Raw genomic sequence first — 21,263 nt, 5'->3', positions numbered from 1 at the left:
ACTACAGTGATAGTGGATACATTGCCTGGAAACTCATTATCTTATTTTTTAGAGAAAGTGTCATTGTTCTTCCAAGGTACGACTAAAATTTTTTCCCCTTTTGGGCCTGTGGAGGATGAACATACTGGTTACTGAAGGTCTGTACTGGAGCTCTTCATGTGCTTACACTGTTGATTTGTAAGAGTATGCAATGTGTTGTTCAGCTATAATGATTATGAAGATGCAATGTAAAATAGCAGAGACTAGCAAAATTGGATGTCTTCTTTCAATATCATCTTTATTGAATTGCCCTTTGAAAGGGGAGGGCATGAATACAGGTTTCTCTTCAAAATTCACATGAATATTTTTACAAGCACCTTTTTAATTTGGCCATTTGTATCTGCAAACCTGATTCAGGGAGTTAGATGTGATCAGCAAGTAGGAGTTAAGGATGATACTGTTCAGTGGCTGCTAAGGTATCTGTGAATTACTCAGTTCCAGGCTGGGTGGATGAAAAAAGTGCCATGTAGATGACCGTTAAATCCTACTACTTGTGGATTTATATTCTCTATTTTAAATAATACAGCTTATTGACCCTTTAATGGAGAAAAAAAAAAAAAAATCATTTATCCTCAATACATGCTTTATGTCTTTTATACCTGTCCTACATATATTCCAGAATTAAATGACTAAATTAGGAGCCTTTAGGCATGTACCCTATTAATTGCATTCTAGATTTATTCTATTTTACATTGTGATTTGATTTCCAAATAAAATTAAAATCCATGACAACAGTAACTTTAAGTCTTGTGTACTGAGAACAAGAGGGAGCTCAGTTCATTGACATGGAAGAAAGTTTTCAGTTGAGGATGAATGGAGCTATATTCTGCTCCATGTGTTACTTTTAATGGAGAACACCAATTAAAGTAGTCTTAATATCCATGCAGCTTTATCCTGAAGTTCAAAATGATTTGTTGATGATAGTTCTGCTCTTTTTAAACACAGCAATCAGTTTTTCTTAACCATCATCATCAAGACCAGTACAGCTCCTTCATTTATACATTTTCTATTTTAAAATAGTTCAGTGGTCAGAACTTGTGCATTTATGCCTGACCTCAAATATCTAAATCACTTTGATGAGAACAGAGCTTTCAGGAACCTAGTTTGCTTCTGTATTGTCAATTTTCTCTTTTTCATGTTTATTTCTTTTCTTTCCCCTTTTGGCTGTTGGCATGATTTGGATAGGTTGCTTAAATGGATAGAACTGAAAAAAGAGGGGTGGTTTTTCCACCTGCATGGGAGGAAAAAAGATTGTCCTCTTTGCAACTGTTTTAGCATAATGTGTCATGATAGCCTTGTACTCCTGAGCAACAAAGAAATGGATTTATTTTCCCATTGTAATATTCATATGCTTCATGTTAAGTTTGTATGAAATCACATGACTTAAACTTTTAGAAAGTTGGCCGCATGAATCTTTCATGTTTTGGTTAAAAAAATGTATTTTAGATTCCATGTCTTCAGTCATGTGAAATGTTAATAGTGTTTCAAGATGTCCTTCAATATTGTTAAGCCTTTTTTATAAAGTTAACCTGAATATCAAAAATAACTAAGACCATTCTGTTTTCTGCAGTACTTTGGAAGCTTGCTTGTAATATTCTGTGTTGAACTGGCCTGTGGTGTTTGGACCTATGAGCAGGAAATAACGGTGAGTCAGAAAAGGAGGCTGCATTTTTTCAGCAGAAGAAAACAAAGATTTCCATTAGCTAGCTGTTTTCTGATTGCTGCAGTGTTTATCTTTGTTCATTATTCCAACAGTCTAATTTCAAGTGACTGGCTCTTTTTTAAACAGAGAATTCTTCTGGGAAATCTTGTCTGTCTGTAAGGTCCCTTGCGAGTTTCCCTCTACCCTCTCTATAGTTAAGAGCCAAATCCTGCAGCCCCTGATTTAAGGACTTTTTCGTTAATTCTCACTTAGGCAGGTTCTCATTGAAGTCAGCGGAAATTTTGAGGATAAAGTATGAACTTAAGCCTTAAGATAAGTATTCTGAGAGAGATGTGAGAATTTGAAGGGATTTTGCCCCGGAAGTTCTTCACGTTTTACAGAGCTGAGTGTACTACGTTGTAAACAGACAGTATGTTCTTTCAACAGGGAACTTGCTGTCTGCTGAAATCTTCACACTGCCTCCACAAGCTATAAATGCTAGTTTTAAACAAAACATGTCTTAGCTATAAAACACTCTTCTGTAAACTTGTGAAGAGGTTTTCTCTCTGTCTAGTTTTTATAGCTGTACCAACCTTTAATTTTCAAACTGAAAAATTGTAACCAGCATGCAAGAAAATGGGTAAGTGTAGAGAAATGTTATTCTGCTGGCTGCTATGTCCTTACATCTTGTACTCAGTCTGGTACATTTTTACAAATAATGATATGCCCAATATCCTGGTCTTTCTAACAGTGAGTAGCAATTGCACTGCAGTAAGATGGGAGAGAGTCTTTTGGGACCAAAGGAACTTCTGGCAGATTTGAAGTCTGAAGTTATGTGGCAACACTTTGCATCAGCCTTCATTCCCTTGCAGTATAGATTCCAGGGGCGTCTTCTAATATAACAGCAATAAAGGCTATCCCTTTACTTTAAATGTCAGCTTACATTGATGCATTTTAAAACCGGGAATACAGCCAGAGACATGCTTCATCCTATGGGCACAGCTGCCCTCTGGGGGGGGTTTGCCAAGGATGACAGTTATAACTAACATCCATCTGTTGGGGGTGTATTTTGTCTTTCCATCCTATTTCCTCCTCTTACTCCCTTTGTTCCAACAATACTGCCTTTCATGTGATGAGGTGGGCCAGACTCAGGTTTCTTGCTGCTGAAACCTGTTAGAGAGTGTGGTAGTCTGGAAGAGCACAGTTGGCTTTCAGTGGTTCTGTAATACCTGTGAAGGTCACTTACCTAGAGCATGCTTTCTCCTACGCTATTTGGGAAAGAAGACTCCCTCTTATACCCATGGGGGTGACTTGTCATATTAGTTTCAGCGTAACATAAGATCACATGAGCCACTGGTGGGTTTTAAAAAAAATCAGTTGGCATTAGTGTAGGTGGGTGGGTGATGTTGTCAAAAATGTCACTGGGCGATAACTGTCTCTGCTGATCCAATACGGGCTCTCCTTGGCATGTGGACAGGACAAGTTGCTCTAAGAGTCTTTATATAAACAGTTTTCCTTCCAGCTCATGATAGCTCTCAGCATGAAGACTCATGACTAATTTGTCCACCCACAAGACTGAAAAGCCAGCGTGGGTTCTCAGCTTACTTGGGCATTGGTCAAGCTTTGATACTCATTAGAATAATAATAATGAATAAGTAGATCTCAGTGGCAAACTGAGCTTTACAGAACTTACGCTAGAATCAAACCACGCTACAGAAAAGTGTCGGTGTATAGTCAAACAAATGCATCTCGAGATCATGCATTATTCTGCACTACTGCATGCGTGAGCTGATGTGAAGCTGTTTAGTAGATGCATCAATGGTCCTTAGTGTGACATGTTGACATTCTTGGAGCAGTCAAACCGATCCTGATACCTCTCTGTAGCTCCAGAATTCAAACTGCCTTCCTGCAGTAGGGTTTAGTTTGTTTTGACTTGCTTTAAATTTCCTTCTCTCACTTCTTGATTTTTTTTTTTCTTGCTTTCCATTGTTTTCATAAAGTTGGAATCCTTGTGTTACGTGCGTAACCTTGGATGGTATTCAACTCAAATAAGATAATAAAAACATAGTCTAGCAAGTATGAGCTTAATTGCAGTGATATCAAATAATATCCAAGGAAAGCAGAGTGCTAACTTCCAATGCAGTGGAAAGAGAAATGCAGTGAGTACAAAACCAAATTATTCTAATAGAGTGACCAGTATAAATGTTTGTGGTAGAAATGTTCTGTGATTCTGTTTTTAAGTATCCTTAGTATTCTACTGCTAAAATGTTTTTCATGTGGATAGTTGTGAATTCAATGCTTTATTGCTTAAGAAATAAAAACTCTAAGTGAAAGGTGTGTTGAATTTCTGGGATATTATTAACATATTCATATTCATGATGTATCAAGCTTTACCAGAGTTTCAATAATGTAGTATAACTTAGCAGTGGTAATGAAACATTATGAAATGTTCTTATTTGGATTATGGGGTCAGTCAGGCAGTGATTGTCCCTATTTTTTGTAGAGCATCTGGCACCACATATTCCAGGCTCTTTGGGAAGTATAGTGATCATTTTTTTTCTTAGATACCATTTATTGATATTTGCAGAATGCCCTTACCTTTAACTTCAAATTGAACAGGGTAGCTAAGTCATAGCTGCTAAAAGAGCTGGGCTCCTCTGTCCTCCCAGTGAAAGCTGCAATTGTGATTTCTTTCACCATGACTGTTAAGGCTAATGGGAAACAAGGCAAAACTCAGCATGAATGCTGTGCTGCAGAGTCTTCAGCTCCTTGTTTTAATTTGGCATACTGAAATTTGTGCTGCCGAAGTTAGTTATCTTGACTCTTAACTGCATTGTATGCCAAGTGCCATAGGACTTGCTTCTATTGTTTCTGAATACATTGCTGACTGAGGGTCATAGTCTGACAATGGAGAGCACCAGCACGTCAATTCTGAGTAGTCAAATTTGAACGAAAAATACTTAAGAGTATTCTTCTTCCAGAAGGAAAGATTTACAAGGCTGCATGTGAAGAAAAAATTCATGGGGCCTATACGTATATGCTTCCTTGTGACTATTGGGCAAGATACTGAGATCGAGTACATTCAGGATACCAAAAAAGCCACTGAAAAGATTCAGGGTATAATTCATCTCGGATAATTCTATGTATTTAGAAGTTAGGCTTTTAAGTTTGTCACTTTACAGTGGATTTGAGACTTCAATGGAATGATTCATCTGCTCTGTTTGAAATATTTATCTTGAGATCAGCTTCCCCTGTTCACCTCAATATGGCTGCCTGTTTCTTTCTATCAACTAAGATGACACCAGTGAGATATCTAAACTGGGGCAGACAAATGCCACCCTGATGACTTGCATGGTGCTCTGTTCAAGTTTGATGCCCGGTAAAAATTATGGTGAAGTCATAATCAGATTGTCCCAGCTGTCTCTGAATCTCTCCAAAATGCAGCTCCTTTTCCAGTGTACATTAATTTGTAAGCAAAGGAAACAAATAACTTTTTCCTGATATTTTAATAAAGCCTCATAAAGTTTCAATATCATGAAAACTGAAGCACTTATTTTACTGTTTAATTCAAAGGTATTTTGGTCATTGCACTGGAAAGATCTCAGAATTGGTGGAAGTTCTGGGTTTGGAGCCATAAGACAGCTGATGTGCTGTGTTAATTACTTTTCTTTCCTTGCTTTAGGTTCCGGTCCAGTGGTCTGATATGATCACACTGAAAGCCAGGATGACCAATTATGGCCTTCCTCGGTACCAGTGGCTGACCCATGCTTGGAATTTCTTTCAGAGGGAGGTAAGATGACAATTAATTCATGAGCTGAACTAATACATGCATGGTAAAATGTTATTTACTGCTAAAAGAAAAGGTTTGGTTTTAAGTGGATAGGTAAATAAATGCAAGTTCATTTCATGTGAAACCCTGTGTAGAGATGGTATCTTTTAAAATCACTTGATACCCTGACTCTGTTAGTTTTCCTTCATGGAGCTGTCCTGGTTAAGATAATGAGTTTAGCTGGAAATGAGGGGGAAAGGAAGTTTCCAAAAAGATGCAAACACTGTCTCTTCGGCTGAGGTTTGAGCAAGTGATCAGGGGTTTTATTTCCTTTGACTGGAGGGGTGGGAAACAAACCAAAAAGCTTCCGTGTCTGTTCACAGCTTTGCCCTGTAGCCTACTAAAATTCAGAACTGGTTTTAAAGAACCAAGTATTATGTTACAAAAACATGAAATTGCCCAGTAAAACCCATTAACTCCAAATATAACTCACATGCAGGAAGAGAACACTTTAAGTGCCTGTCATTGTGTTGCCCTTGTTGAAATCTTGAAATCTGTCATTGTTGCACAGATTTCCTGTTTATTTAAACATTTCCTGGCAGCACTTGGTTAGTCTGCATTTATACTAAAACCTGAAAGGAAAAGCGAGGACTACATGAGGTTAAACACACCCCTACCCTTCCCAGTCCCATGCTTTGGCTGTGCAAGTGCTCTGTGAAACCGAGTAATTCTTCATACGCAGGTAGAGTGTTTGTGTCTCTTCTGTACCTGAAACAATGTAATTAAATGGCCTTGTTTTCCTTGAATAGACCTGGTACTGGGTTTGGTTTTGTTTTTTTTCAAATGTATAGGTTGATTAAATTTAGAAGTTGCTTTTTATCCTCCTGGTTGTAGTGTCATCATAATGGCTGGTTTTAATATGAATAAAAATAAATGTAGAAAAAGGAATCTAACAAAACTTCAACTATGCCTTAACTCTTCCAGGGTAGAAAAGGTTCCTTTTAGAACTTAGATTTCCTATATTCCATCTCTGGTCACAGGAATGATCTGGGGAAAGTTTGAAGTGAACTAAGAAGTCTCTTTTACAGCTCCTACTTAATTGGTGGACTGTCAATTTTATTCTGTCTACTCATAACTCTGATGGTGGACGTGAGAGCCTGGTATGTGCTTTATGTTTGAATGAGCACTATGCCTGGGGCCCTTCTCAGCACATTTTTTTCCTTTTTTTTTTTCTCAAAAGAAAAAAAAATTATAATTTACAATTTTGTTCACAAAGCTTCAGCCCTGATCAGCCTTGTGCTTGCTCTTCTGTATCTTTTCACACCTGAGAGAGATGGGAAGTGTGTTTTCCCGTTAGCCTTCTTGCTGGTCTAATATCAGAGTTGTGACTATACTAAGGAAGATGGGAAGGGTCAGTTGAAGTCAGGAAGGAAGAACTGGGCAGGGGGAAGAAAAGATTTGAGATTAAGGAAAGGATGTTTAGTGAGGTGGTCTTTGCAATTACAATGAGGAGCCAAAGCGCACGGTGTGTGCTAACCTAGTGTCGGGGCACTGATTTGCTTGGTTGTGATCAAAGAGTGGCATGGTATACAGGACTCTGGCTCTGAAGTGGGAAAGGGGAGCAAATGTTCCCAAGCCCATGGGTCAAAGGGACCAGGTGATGACTTACAAACTCAGGCTGGTACTAAAGCATCCAGGTAGAAGAAAGCAGCTTCCTGTCCCTGCAGCAAGGCTTTCCTCGCCACGATGTTTTTTTTTTTTTTTTTTTTTTTTTTTTTTCCTCAGGTATATCAGTTTACCATCCAATTCCAAACAAAATTTAATATAACTGCTTTACCCCTTTTTTTATGTGAAAGCAGTTAGGAATGTCATAGGCTGGTCATTTGGCTTCAATTTTCTTGGTGTGTTTTGCAGAGGAGAAGACAGGTTGTTAGACCATGTAGTTTTTATAGCCAATTATGACTCATCTGCTTTACAGCCAGATATCTTGCTTTTATGGTTTATTCTGTTGCAGTTTTTATTTTAGTGTGATACCCCTTCCTTCCTTTCCCTTTTTGTTTTCAGCATTTGTCATTTCCATACCTTTACGCTCACTTTTAAAATCTTTTTTTCTTTTTCTGTATTCAGATAAATCTGTGGGTTTTCTCATCTTGTTTTTGATAGATGTGTCCATAGTTTTAGCCCTGCAGGAATAGTCTTCACTAGTAAGACCTTAATCACCTTTACATACTACTTCCTTCAGCCACAGGTATACTTGTTCATTAGTCACCTTTTTGACATAAAAGTATAATGTGTTAGCTCCTTGTAGTAAGGATAGCAGAATTACAGGGTAGGACAATTTCTGTGAAGCATTCTTTGAGGAAACAGTTGGGATTTAAAGGGCAGAGCAGTATCATTGGCTGTTTCTGAGCTGCTCATTGTTCACTACGTTTTTCATACCGCCTTTATGTCAGACCACAGTCAAAGAAGGCATGTGGAAGCTCTTGTAGATGTTTTTAGTCCTATGTAAATGTTTGGGAGTCATTAATAGAATTTATTTAGCTTTTTTGATGACCTACTTTTATGAAGAAGTAGCATCATTGTTGCTGATCTTGGCTAATCCTTCCTTTGCAGTTTAAATGTTGTGGGGTGGTGTACTTCACAGACTGGCTGGAAATGACAGAGATGGACTGGCCGCCTGACTCCTGTTGTGTCAGAGAATTCCCAGGATGCTCTAAGCAGGCACATCATGAGGATCTCAGTGACCTTTATCAGGAGGTGAGAAAAAAAGTGGATATTCTTGAAGCCTTTGTACATTCTTCCTGATTCAGTCATTTTCCAAACTCATCATTTGCAATGCAGCAGAATAGTTTGTTGAGTAATCGTGTTTACGGAAAGTGTTTCTTATATTTATTTATGTTTATTATTGATTAATGCTGAAGCAGAGGGAGAAAGGAAGAAAGGAAAAAGGAGAGAAACAACCCACTCACCGTTACCTGGAAGTGAGACGAGTTGTTAGCAGTGCATTTAACATCTGAGATGTGCTTAAATATTTGTTTTATATTGGGTAGGTTGGAGCTGAAATTTGCTCCAGTCAGAAATTAAAAAAAAAAAAACAACCAAATAGTTTTAGTGTAATGTCCAGTCTCCAGATTGCCAAACAAAGAGAAATTCTGCTTACCATGAAGTAATGAGGACTGGAGTGATATGTTGAACTATGAAGGATACTTTTGAGAAGTCCTTTGGAAGATGAGAGCTCTCTTGTTAACGGGCTCATGCAAGGAGGCAGGTAATTCAGTTGCTCCACTGTGAGAATGCACAGAAACTTCATGTAAAAATGCTCTTTCTCTCCAAGTCCACTACATTAAACTATGATTATTATTTAAAAATAAAAAAAAATCTTAAAGCCGCAAAACCAGGAGAGGACCAATTTAAAGTAGGTAAGGGAGGTGATCATGATAGCAAGTCATTACTGTTCTTAGGATGAAAATTATACAAACAAGTAAATATGTTCTCTACTAAACAATTCAAACTGTTCTCACAAAAATGTTGTCTAAAGTCACCTTTGCCTGGAGACTGCTTTGATACCTACCATCTAATGCTGATAGACCTCTGAAGATCTTTAACTGTGCATTCAGTAATAGAAGAATGATCAACAGGCCAGGTAGCCCAGTATTGGCAAAACCCATGTCTCAGTCAAGTAGTTACGAGATTCTGAGAAAATACATGTTATTCATTTGCTTTCTTTAAAAGTAGTACAAGGTGCATAGGAAGGAAGATGGGCCTGAGAAGTGTACTTCCAGATGCTGCAGCATGATCATTTTTCCAATGGACAGTGCAACTCTACATTATGGAAGATGACCCAAAGAACCATCTCATCCTGTCCCAGTCTCTTACCACTTTCAAAACTTTCTTACAAGAATCTAATTATGTAGCTCTTGTTGAGGTGCTATGGAGAGATACCTCTGAAGCAGGGGATCCGCTGTAAAAACAAGCCAAGATGAACATTAGCTGTTGCCAGGAAATAGTCTGGTTTTGGGGAAATGCATTTGTATGGCATTGACTCTACAAGCAGAAAGTATGTAATTTATTATGGACATTCAGACATCCATCCTAGGCCTGATGTGATTCCAGGAGCAAAAGAGAAGGAAGAGCTGCCAAAAGGCCAGTGCCTCAGAAGGCCAGTCTGTGTTAGGGAACCTTGACAGTGGCAGAGGCTGTTCTCTTTCCACCAGCTACTTGTAGAGACTCTCCTGCCTCATGGCAAGGCTCAGAGCAGTGGCTGGACTGTAGAAGTAAGTATCAGTCTCTGAATTGCAAAGCACTTTGGAAGGACCCAGAAGAAGCCTAGTCTCTTGCTTATGCTTGAAGAAGAATGAACTGTGGCTCACTCTGCACTAATAGTTGCTTTTTGTAATACTGCTGCCAGTATTGACACCACACAGACCAACTCTGCCATAGAGAGCACTCAGGGTATGTGTGTGGAAGCTGCAGAATGTTCATTTGTCTTGAGCATCCTTCCTGCTTATGTGAAAAGGCAAGAGTATGCAAGCAGCGTCACTCAATGAAAAACAAATTGTTGAGCTTGGGAAACTCAGAAAATTCTGAGGAGAACTAGTCCATGGAGTGTCTTGTTGAAACGTCAAGGTTTTCTTATGTTGTCTCTTCTGCTAATACTTCATTCCCATAGCCATGTTCCAGGAAAGTGGTTCTCTGTGTGCACTTTTTATGTTCAAGTTCTTTCAGTTCTACTTGTAGAAAATTAACAGCCAAAGATGATGATGTTGTAGAACGTAAGGGCTCTGTTAAGACCCACATAATAAAAAGAAAGCCTGCATGGCTTTTTTATAAAAGAAAACTGAAGGGCACGTTTATGGTTCTTCCCTTACTGTACACCAGAGCATTTTGGATAGATTCAGCTTTCAGAAAAAAGTATTTTTGGTTCTCTACTGCGTAATCCATTAAAAAAATGGACAGTCTGTATTCTGAATTACCAGCTACAGAAATACTCTGTTGCTTTTTGAGATGTACAGTATTTGGTTGGCAAAACATTTTTTTTTTTCCATGGTCCTTGCCTGTGTGTTGTTTCATAGGCTCATAGAGTGTGCTTGCTAATATGTTTATCAGTATCATGCAAAACCAGCCTATACTTGCAAGGCTAATCGGTCTCACTTCTGCTTTGGAGATTTGAAGGAGAAAAGCTTTTTTAGAAAGTGATTCCAAACAAACTTGCATAATTTGGTGGTTTGAGAGGGATTCTGATGGTATTAGACTCGCTAGCCTAAAATTGGCTTATGTAAATGCTTTGCAAGTTCATTCTGGTGCTTCAGAAAAGTTCTTTGTACTTAAGAAAATTGAAGTTTGGTTTGGCTGGGATAGATAAAGTAGGTTTTTTCATAGTTTTGCTGTAATTTTCTGCTGGGATTTTGGAGCTTTCTTTAGTCTAAGTTAGAATCCTTCGCAATACAGTTTTTGTAGAAAGAAAAGTGGCTTAGAGTTTTGTTTGAGAGTATTATTTGAAAGCTATTTTCAAATGTGTTAGTCATCTTGGACTACTTTTATTCTGACTAGCTTCACCTTTGGTGCAGTCCATGGAACAGTCGAACCTTTGAGTTCGTTGCATCTGTCATCGTGTACTTCCCTCACAACCACACTCTGAGATTTGTTGTGGTCTGAGGACAAGGGGAGCTCTGCCCATCTTGTGGCCAGAAACTGTAGCTTAGACAAAAGGCTTGCTAGGTGTTGGTATATTCAGAAGAATCAAAATTGCGTATTCAATATTTTTTTGTATTCTAGCATACTTTGAGTATACTCAAAATTTGAGTATGTAAGAGATCTGTTGAATATGCTGATGTTTCTCTTTCCTACTCTGAGAATGCCTTATTTAAGATCCGCTCCTTGTTCTGTGATGTTGCAGTATATCAGAAATACCTGGTTTGTTTCCATTTGAAGACTGAGAAGGTAAAATAGCCTTCGTAATAAATATGAATCAGGCCTTTAATCCGTAGTTCTGTGGGAATTTGAAGCTAATTCTTCTGAATGATTGCGGCAGTGTTTTATACTATTTTTGAGTTGTCAACAAAAGCTTCCTGTTTAGTGACAAACTTTTACTTTTGCTGAGAAAAGTATATTTAATGTACCCTTTAATTGCAGGCTACCGACTATGAATGTGTTGTATAAGCAGAAATAAAGTGCATGAATGTGAGGATAATAGGGGTGGCTGGATATTTCTCAATTTTAAAACTGATTTTGAATGTGTATTAGAGCCGAACTGCAAGAACATCATTAAATGGAGGGAGGCAGCCTATCGAGATCAGGCATAATTCGTCTCAATTATGTGTCTGTACTGCAGGAGGTGTAGGCATTAATGTTACTGCTCTCTGTTAATGGGTGTTTCCTCTAAGCAATGAATGAACTGAATTTGAATACTGCTGTGGTTGAGTATTTTTAACTTGACTAGCATGTACCTTCATTCCTTAAAGTTATTAAAAGTATTAAAATGCAGTCAGATGCTCTGTAATTAAAAACAAATTTGGAAAGTAGTATAATTACAGCACTGCCTTCTAGTTCAAGAAGACACCAATGTGGTATTTTTTGTTCCTCGTCAAGTTCAATTATAATACTTTTTCTATAGTTTGGGGTTGTTCTGTTTGGTGGGGTTTTTTTTGTTGTTTGTTTTTTTTTCTTTTTTTTAAATGTCAAAGAATCCACATTCACATATTGTTCTGTGTCTGAACTATATTAATGTTTAGAAACCAACACAGTGAAATAAGAATGGAGCAAAGAGACTGAGATCCTTTAACTTAATCTAGTACCATTGTCATAAAGTACATTAATTTAATTTAGATCCTCAATGAAAATCTGTTGCCTGCAGCATGAATTTTGTGTGTGAAGCAAGAATCAGACCTTTCATCAAATACTTTGGGTACTGTAGCATTTGAAATTGGTGGCTTTGGGGAATTTCAGTGTGATTGAAAAGTGTTATTTATCATGTCCTGTCTTCAGATTCTGTCACTTTGATCAGTTGCGTTCTTCTCACAGAAAAGCTGTAAGAAATGTGTAGTAAGGATATAAATGCAAAAATGACGTTTTGAAGACAGTGCCTGTCTTGATGGGCTCCTGATGTCTTCTGGGACTAATGCCTATTGGTTATTTGGGGTGTTCTCCCATCCAGTCTGTTACTCTGAATTTTCCCTTGATAGCTGTGTTTCTTTGAGTTTTGCAGCTTTGCAGGTTGTGAAGTCCTGCAAAGTTTAAAGTAGAGAATAAGCATCGGCTGGTCACTAAGGGCCCCTCTCTTCAAGGTTTTATCCACTCTCAGACTAGACATCACCTTTTCTGATCAACAAGCATCGTAGTTTGTGTTTGTACTGTCATCCAGTAGTTCTCAGAGCCAGTGTCTATTTGTGGATCCTTGCTGCCTTAAGAGGGCTTGGGAGCTTTTCTGAAGCCTTTTACAGTAATTATTAGTTGGCCATGTAAGCAAACTTTGGAGCATGCACTGATGGTTTGGAAAGAAACAAATTTCCATTTCTGGGAAACATCAACTTGGGACGTTTTAACATAATTTTTCACCAGACCTTTTCTGTGTAAATAATAATTATTGTTATTCTGTAAATAATTGCATAGGTGGTGTGTGCGACCATCTTCCTAATACAGTGGGTGGATTGTCAGCTCCTTGGAGCAGGGTCAAGCTGCCTGCCTAGGTTGCTTTAAGTAGCAACAGCACAATATATGAAGCAATACTGGGTGTTGGTATACCATCATCACAATAATTTGCACGGAAGTTTCTACATTCAAATCTGAAATTAAGCCAGTTAATTTTAAAATATAGTCATAGGCAGAATGTAACTAGCGTAAGTGGATATGCTTTTTGCAATAAGGAGATGCTATTAGTTCAGAAATGAAAAGTAGGAGTAATGCCAGATGTATGTAGTATTATTATCACTGAGTACTAAAGAAAGTCTGTTTGTGTACCCACCATCTTCTGGAAATTTGTCAGAAGTCCTCCATTAAAGGTTATTTTATTCAATGCTCCTTACTGGTGACTGGAATGTAATGATTTTTCTGCTCCCTAGGGACTTTCTGTGGAACTAAATAAGCTGGCATATATTGAGCCCAGATAAAAGAGAAAAGGTGGGAAGAAACACTGATGAGGTTATGCAGGTCTGTAGATCTTTCTTAGAATATTGTTTAAACTTCAGATTGTGGTGGTAATTGTAGAAAGTGTCTGAAGAGTTTAAAATAATTGACAACTTTGAAGATCTGCAAATTAATGAGAGAAACAAGATAGTTAAGAGGATTTTTAAACCTTCACAAAACCAGTTGAGTTTCTTTAAAAATCAGTAATAGTTGGTAGGAACTCGGAGTGATTTCTGAATTAGAGAGTAGCACAGATCTCTTGAAGCTTACATGCAGTAACTTCTCAGTGTATGAGAAAACTTAACGATGTCATTATGGAAGTGATTGAAAAGAAGGCAAAATAATTTTCAAAGTATTGTTTGAAGGAAGCAAGAGAGAAATCTTGGGGAGCCAGGAAAGCCAGCAGTATGTAGGATGAGCTAAGCCTTGGGATCTGCAAACCAAATAATATTGACTAACTTTTAAAAATCTTTTTGTTTCATAGGGATGTGGTAAAAAAATGTACACTTTTTTGAGGGGAACAAAGCAATTGCAAGTGCTGAGATTTCTAGGAATCTCTATCGGAGTAACACAGATCCTGGCTATGATCCTCACTATTACTTTGCTGTGGGCTCTGTACTATGACAGAAAGGATCCTGGAACGCATCAGATGATGGCCCTGAAGAGTGATACGTCGCAGCAGCTATCATGTAATTCTGTGGAGCTACTGAAACCAAGCCTGACAAGGATCTTTGAACATACATCCATGGCAAACAGCTTTAATACACACTTTGAAATGGAAGAGCTATAGGTGATGCAATGTACCTATTAAGTCATAAAGGGGTTTAATTGGGTTTTCTTGTTTTTATTCTGTTCCATCAAGTATACCAGATATACCAGTCTTCATGTGACTCAGAAACGGCTGATGGATGGAAGTGAAGGAGGCCAGCAAAGAAAGCATAAGCCAGTCAGCCTCTTAGCCATGGTCTCAGCCATGAAAGAGAGTTGAATTTTTTTGTTTTTTAAAAGGCACTCATTCACTGGCACAGTAATGTTTAACTTATTGTCACAAGCAGTGTGATGTGTAGAACACTGATTCACTCACAGGCAGACAGAACCTTTAAGGAAGCATCACAGGAAAGGAAGAGAAATACTCATCTTCTGAAGAAATGACTGGCCAAACAAAATGTGACTTCAGTTGAAATTGACTTTTACATTTTTAATAAGCCATTTTGAAAATGTCTTAATCAGGGATCTATGTATATATAATTGTCTGGTTTTGTGTGTGCATGGAAAGCAGAACTACAAGTCAATACCTGGATTTAAAAATCTGCAAGATTTCTAAAAAGGGTGAGATTTTCTTTTTCTAACAAAACCTTTATCTTAGCTGTTGTTAAAGATGTTCTAAAACATCTATTTTTATCTAACATAACTGTTTAATTTTTAATCTTAAATGTATTAAACAGATTGAAAGCAGAACTATGACTCTGGACAATAGACTTTAATTTTCTGAGTAATTCTGGAGAATTCTTCTTTGAAACCATTTGTTCTAAGGACTATTTCTTAAGAAAGAAAGCCTTAAACATTCTTTCCAAAATAGGAATCAATATGGGAGTAGCACATTTTATAGATAATTTTTTTCTCCTGTCTGTGGTCCCCTGAAGGTAGAAACAAAAGACTACAAGGAAAATGCTTACAGTTCTGGATGCTATTGCAATAATTGTAAAAGTGCATACGGAGGAATTATACTTTGGTGGTTTCTTCATTAAGAGCTCTCTAGTGGCTTAAAATGCCAACTGGAAACAGAGTTAAAATGTATTTATTGAGATGGGGAAAGTGCATTTTACTGTATTTTTATGAACAATGTTTATTTCATAGGATTATTTTTACAATTGGCCACGTTCCTGAAATATATATTAGTTCCACTGAGTGCAGTCTGTGGCAAATGGGTTTTTACATAATACTACGTTTTAAAAGTTCTTTCATTTGTTTTGGAATTTGTAAAAGAAAAAAAATCAGATGTGATTTGGTACACAATAAAATTACTTTTGTCTTAAATTCTGTAATGGCTTTTTTTATTTTGAAGTCCTAGAGCATGAATGCTTTGGGTGGCAGCTGGGAGGGTCCCTCTGCTAGTGTGAGTTAATTTGATGTGTCTTTACCCATACAACTTATTTTGTTGTGGAGAAACTGCATTGTAAATTTCATTTTCTTTTTTATTGCTTCTGAGGAAGATTCTTTAGGGGCTCATGAAATCAAGCTCTTCAGTTGTGTGGGCTGTTGTCTGTTTTTTAGCAGTCTGCGTGGGGGTGTAATTACTTCACGGGTAGCATTGGAAGCAAGATTACCTTTCTGCTTTTGCACCTCTCCTGCAGATGCTAATACTTATTCTGAGAGGTAAGAAGGCAGCTGAAGGATAGGCCTTCCCAAAATTTTGCTTGGAGTATCTTTGTCAGAAATATTTCTTCATGCACTGATTGGGAAGCCTTGTGCCCAGCGGTATTGCACACGTACAGCAGAATTCCATCCTTTCACTGCTCACCTGGGACAGTGTTGCTGTAGCTAATGGTGAGGTTCCTATGTAGAAAAAGCAGATGTCTGAGCCTGGATGTAGACCAGCTCTAGACCTGAGTGCTACAGAGACCGGTCATGCTACACAGGTGTAGCCAGGTTACTTCAGGAGCAGAGGGAGTTTTTTGGTAGGGCTCCTTTCAAACAGGACCAACCTCCCAGAGCAGTGTTTGTGGACCCTGACAAGAGTGACCATCCATGAGCCAGGGTAACCTCACTTGGGCTTGGCCACCCAAATCCTGAGCCAGTCTGCATCCAGTGTGGGGCTAGTTTCATTTGGGGAAAGACCCACATGTCAGGAATTATAAAAAGTATTCCCTTCCCTAGCAAGGGCTACTAAGTATTCTGAGAAAGAATCCTTCTGAGTTGCTGCAATAGGTCTTGGCTGTAAATTGGAACACTTTCAAACTTTTTTCTTTCCCTGTGCTCAGGCTCTGAGGGGTGTCTGTTTTTCTAGGGCTCATTCAAAGCGCCTGAACATTGATTGACAAGGCTGTTGTGAGCCTGTTCTTTTCCTGTAGAGCTTCAGGATATATGTAGGACAGAGGCTGCTCGGTGACAGGAACATGTAGAGATAGTTGCAGCAGTGAAAACTACTTCATCTTTTTATTTCCATTTTTCCCCTGTTTTTCAGGAGTACCTGAAGGAGAAGGACTGGTGTATTGTCTCTTCACTGCAGCAAAAACTGCAGTGAACCAAATCTTTCTTGTTACAACAGACAACTATGGAGCTGCTCCTTAATGTTTTTCACAGGTCACTTAATGTCAAGGAGAGCAACTGTGTTAGAAAAAGGGTCACCCCCTGCCTGCATTAGGTGTCTCTGTTCAGTCCCATGCATCATACTGAGTCCATGGGACTGTGTAGCTGTGGGGCTTAGCCAGTTTTGCACCATGCAGTCATGAAAGCAAGGGGATGCTTTTAGGAGGCAAAATTTGTTATTCCTGGTCTTTGGTCAAGGTATTGGTTAGTATGACAAGGCTTTCTGAAGGAAATATAACTACATTTTCTCTTCTTTATAGCAGTTAATTTTGTAAGAACAACCCATAAATACAAGGGAATGTATAAATAATAGTAAAGGGAGAGGCTGTTGGTCTCAGTGACTATATATTTAAGTATGATGGAGGGGGGGATTTTCAAATAGTTTTTGAAGTTTTTACTGCAAAAGCATTGTACTGGGTTTGTGTAGCAAAGTTTTGGTAGGAGGGGGGTTGCAGGGATGGCTTCTATAAGAAGCTGTAGGAGCTTTCCCTATATCCGAGGGAGTCAATACTAGCTGGCTCCAAGACATACCTGCAGCTGGCCAAGGCCAAGCCCATCAGAGACAGTAGTAGTGCCTCTGGGATAACATAGTTAAGGGGAAAAAAATGCGCACAACAGCAATTGCATCCAGAGAGAGTCAAAACCAAATGAGTGAAAATATGTGAGAGGAACATCCCTGCAGACACCCAGGTCAGTGAAGGAGGAGAGGAGGTGCTCCAGGCAGGACCTGTGGACCCATGGAGAGAGGAGCCCATGCTGGAGCAGGCTCCTGACCTGACTTGTGACCCCATGGGGGACCCACACTGGAGCAGTTTGTGAATGCAGCCCATGGGAAGGACACACATTGGAGAAGTTTGTGGAGGATTGTCTCCCATGGTAGGGACCCCCCACTGGAGCAGAGGAAGAGCATGAGGAGTCCTCCCCCTGAGGAGTAAGGGGTGACAGAGTCAATGTGTGATGAACTGACCACAACCCCCATTCCCTGTCCCCCTGCACTGCCGGAGGGGAGGAATTTGGGAGTAAGGCTGAACTCAGAAAGAAGGGAGGCATGAGAGGAAGGTGTTTTTAAGATTTGGGGTTTATTTCTCATTATCCTACTCTGATTTGATTGGTGATCAAATTAATTTCCTCCCCCCAGCTGAGTCTGTTTTGCCTGTGACAGTAACAGGTGAGTGATCTCTCCCCTCCTTATCTTGACCCATGAGCTTTTTCTTAATTTTCTTTCCCCTGTCCAGCTGCGGAATGGAGTGATAAAATGGTTTTGGTGGGCACCTGGCATTTAGCCAGGGTCAATCCACAAGCATTATGTTTAATACATGTGAATTGCTATTATTGAAGTTGGATTCATCTAAAACTTAAAGTTTTAGGTTAGTCTTCTGTATAGAGACTTGTGTATAAAGTTATAGTTTTAGTCTTGTGTAAAGATAATGAAGGCAGGTAAGAAACTAAGCTGTCCAGGTGATTATGTATGTCTGCCTTTGTCAATCAAAATATGTTGTTCATTCCCGACTGCTCTTTTAGCCTCATACTGATGTATGCCATTGGTTGATTGCTATTCCAGAACTCTTGATCATCTTCAGATGTTCCCATGGTCAATGGGAGAATAAAGTCCTGGTGGGCCCTAGGTGCAGGGAAGAGAGTATATGACCTCCTAAGCACCCTCCCCACATAAAATGTAACGATCCTTAGATTTCACTAATTTATCCTTCTCCAGTCCAGTCTGTCTCCAAAAGCCACCCTTCTGTCTGGAGCAGCTGAGGTTGCATCGTGCTCTCCTCTGCAAAAACCTTCTCTGGGCAGTCAGTGTGTTTCCATAGCGAGTATATCCCACACCTCAAATGTAAAGTGTACATTTTCAGTTTGTCTCCTGTAGCTATTTTATGGAAACACAGTCATTCTCCTTAAAAATGTTCTGCGATGGTTCACAGGCAGATATTACTTTTACCTTCCCTCCTCCTCAGTGCAGTTATCCTGGCAGAGGTGGGTGTCACACATGCCAGTGCCATGGTATGCACAGCTGGTAGATGAGCATCATCTGCTCTACCAGTCAGCCTTTGTAAGTGGTCCATGGGGTGGTCTTACCTGCTGTTATGCTACAAAAGGATCTCGATCTCATCTGTGCACTAATATTTTATCAAGAGTATTTGATACCAGGTTTGAGGAGGCTCTGTGGCCTTCCTTAGAGAAGGAAGAAGGTTCCATGAATAAGTTATTGCAAAACCAAGTCGACCCATTCAAGCATGCAGATGTTTTATTTAAATACTCCTCAAATGTCTATTTATTCAGCACATGTGTATTATGCTGCCTTCTGAAATACGATATATGACTGTCAAACAAAATTGTCAAAACAACAACCTCGGTTTCTTTGTATGATACACAGAAATAATTACATTTCATGTACAGTACAGATGCATTTTACACAGTCATCAACAGTCATTCACTACCAAAACAGCATTTAAATCACCTAAATCACCAAAAGAATGTGTATCTCCCAAATTCAGGATCAATTAATGATTTTGTATGTGACATGGAAATAGGTGACAAGACTGGAATTCTGCAAAATTATACTAAGTTATTCCTTAAGCTGCATTTAGAAGATGAAGATACAAGTTGCTTCAGGGGTGTAACTGTTATGCAAGTGCATTGCTGTAGTGCATTCTTTTTAGTCCATATGAAAACAATAAAGAGATTTTAAAAGATGATGGAATTAGTAGGTTTCCTGGGTTGTATGTAGTCTGTTCCAAAGTGGGTTTAGTAATTGCCTTTTTGCATTATATACCTGATATAACTAGTCAAGATGTACTGTGTGGCATAAAGAAGTTGTTGCAGATTGCTAGTATCAAGGCAGTTTTTATATCAGTAACTGGTGGGGATGGAACATTTTTTGTATGAGTAACCATGGGTAGAAGTAGGATGCAAGTAAAAACTCTGCGTCTGTTCTACCTCTCCTTTAAACCCCATTAAAACTATGTATAACCCACCAGTTTCTGCAGGTCTACTTCAACTTTCCAGCAGGGTGAAAGAGACGAGAGCAATGTCAGGTAATTGACTTCAGCAGAGTTCCTCAGAAAGACAGCCTCTGCTTCTGCCCACTGTTAAGGTCTGAAAGAAATGTATAAGCTCAGATTACAGTAAGTTATCCTGATTTGCAGAAAAAGTGGGAAGTTGTGAATGCTCCAACCCTGGAGGCGTTTAAATTAATTGCAAATTAACCAAGCTTCTGTATAAGTAAATAATAAGAGAGCAATGCATGACACTGTACTTTTTAAACTGCAGTTTATTTCTATTATGTGATGTTGTTTTTTTGGTGTATATACTGTAGCATGATAGTCCATCATTTACTCCTCAATCTCAGTTGTCAGATAGAAAGAAAGACCAGTCCTTGTGTGCAGTAAAAAGTGTATCATCAGTAAGTTTGAGGTTTTAGTGGGTATTTTTTCTTAATGTAATTTTTCAGATTGGTAGAATGCTAGCAAACACTACACTATTCAAACTATTAAATAACTGTGTTAATCATTTATTATAATGGCATCTAATGCACTGAGTCTTTTGATTTATATGCATATTTTATTTTGCAGACATGCAATTATTTCTGATCCAGTGTTTTTGATGTGTATATGTATGTATCGATATGCACATATTCCATGTATATTTGATGTATATGATGTATGGTATGTCATGAATATAGGAAGGATTATGATATATTTAATGCACTCTCATGAAGAAAAATGATACTTTTATATCAGAAAGGTTTCTGGTAACATCAGTGTCTTCAAAGTGAAGCCAAGAAGCCTTAACTAGTAAAGCCTTCATATTAGCTATTAGGCCTGCCCATGTAGGCAAATTCCAATTGCAATAAATCATATTTTTATAGCTCTGGGACCCAATCCATTATTCTGTCTGTGTTCTTAGGTAATTAAGTATCTTCACACAATATAAATTCTCAAACAAGTTTTAGGATGCAAGTTTACAGATAATGACAAAAAGAATTTAGCCATCATTTTTACTGAATGTCTTCCAGCATAGCTAATGCTCTGGATGCTGCAGAATGTCAACAAGGAAGGTTTGGAGATAAGTGTTAGCTGATCCCAAAAACACCTTTATGGTAATTTTAATTCAGATATGATTGATGCTGTAAAGGTACACGGGGATGAGAGGTTTGTTCTGAAAATACAGAAGCAGACAAGATGTCTACAGACGAAAGGACTGTGTTGATTCATCAGTAGCCTTGAAATCCCGAACAGTACAGCAGTGTTGGAGTGTGTAACAAACTGTCATAGAAATAGAGGACAGTGGACAAAAAGAACAGTGACTGAATAGCTCATTTGTGGTGCACGGTTTGACTGTAAGGTTATTTAAATGTTTGCCATTAGAAGTTTATAG

The 21,263-nt window shown here is 38.5% G+C and overlaps 1 protein-coding gene across 1 annotated transcript; it reads left to right on the top strand.

Moving 5' to 3' along the window:
• Nucleotides 1-1,608: 1,608 nt before the first annotated feature.
• Nucleotides 1,609-14,371, top strand: TSPAN12 (tetraspanin 12). Its single transcript, XM_010010457.1, has 4 exons — nucleotides 1,609-1,684; nucleotides 5,364-5,471; nucleotides 8,064-8,207; nucleotides 14,056-14,371. The coding sequence occupies exons 2-4, from the start codon at nucleotides 5,385-5,387 to the stop codon at nucleotides 14,359-14,361; spliced, it is 537 nt and encodes a 178-aa protein (XP_010008759.1). The 5' UTR covers nucleotides 1,609-1,684; nucleotides 5,364-5,384; the 3' UTR covers nucleotides 14,362-14,371.
• The last annotated feature ends 6,892 nt before the right edge of the window (nucleotides 14,372-21,263 follow it).

This window comes from Nestor notabilis, unplaced genomic scaffold, assembly GCF_000696875.1.
Source record: "Nestor notabilis isolate BGI_N333 unplaced genomic scaffold, ASM69687v1 scaffold15602, whole genome shotgun sequence".
NCBI lineage: Eukaryota > Metazoa > Chordata > Aves > Psittaciformes > Psittacidae > Nestor > Nestor notabilis.
The sequence above is the reverse complement of the archived record's forward strand: the minus strand, read 5'-3'. Positions and strand labels throughout refer to the sequence as shown.

Bases quoted from the DNA above. Each gene is read 5' to 3' on its own strand.
- TSPAN12 (XM_010010457.1), top strand. From the start codon at position 5,385: ATGATCACACTGAAAGCCAGGATGACCAATTATGGCCTTCCTCGGTAC. The intron at 5,472-8,063 runs GTAAGATGACAA...CTTCCTTTGCAG, and splicing joins GGAATTTCTTTCAGAGGGAG to TTTAAATGTTGTGGGGTGGT. The intron at 8,208-14,055 runs GTGAGAAAAAAA...TTTGTTTCATAG, and splicing joins TCAGTGACCTTTATCAGGAG to GGATGTGGTAAAAAAATGTA.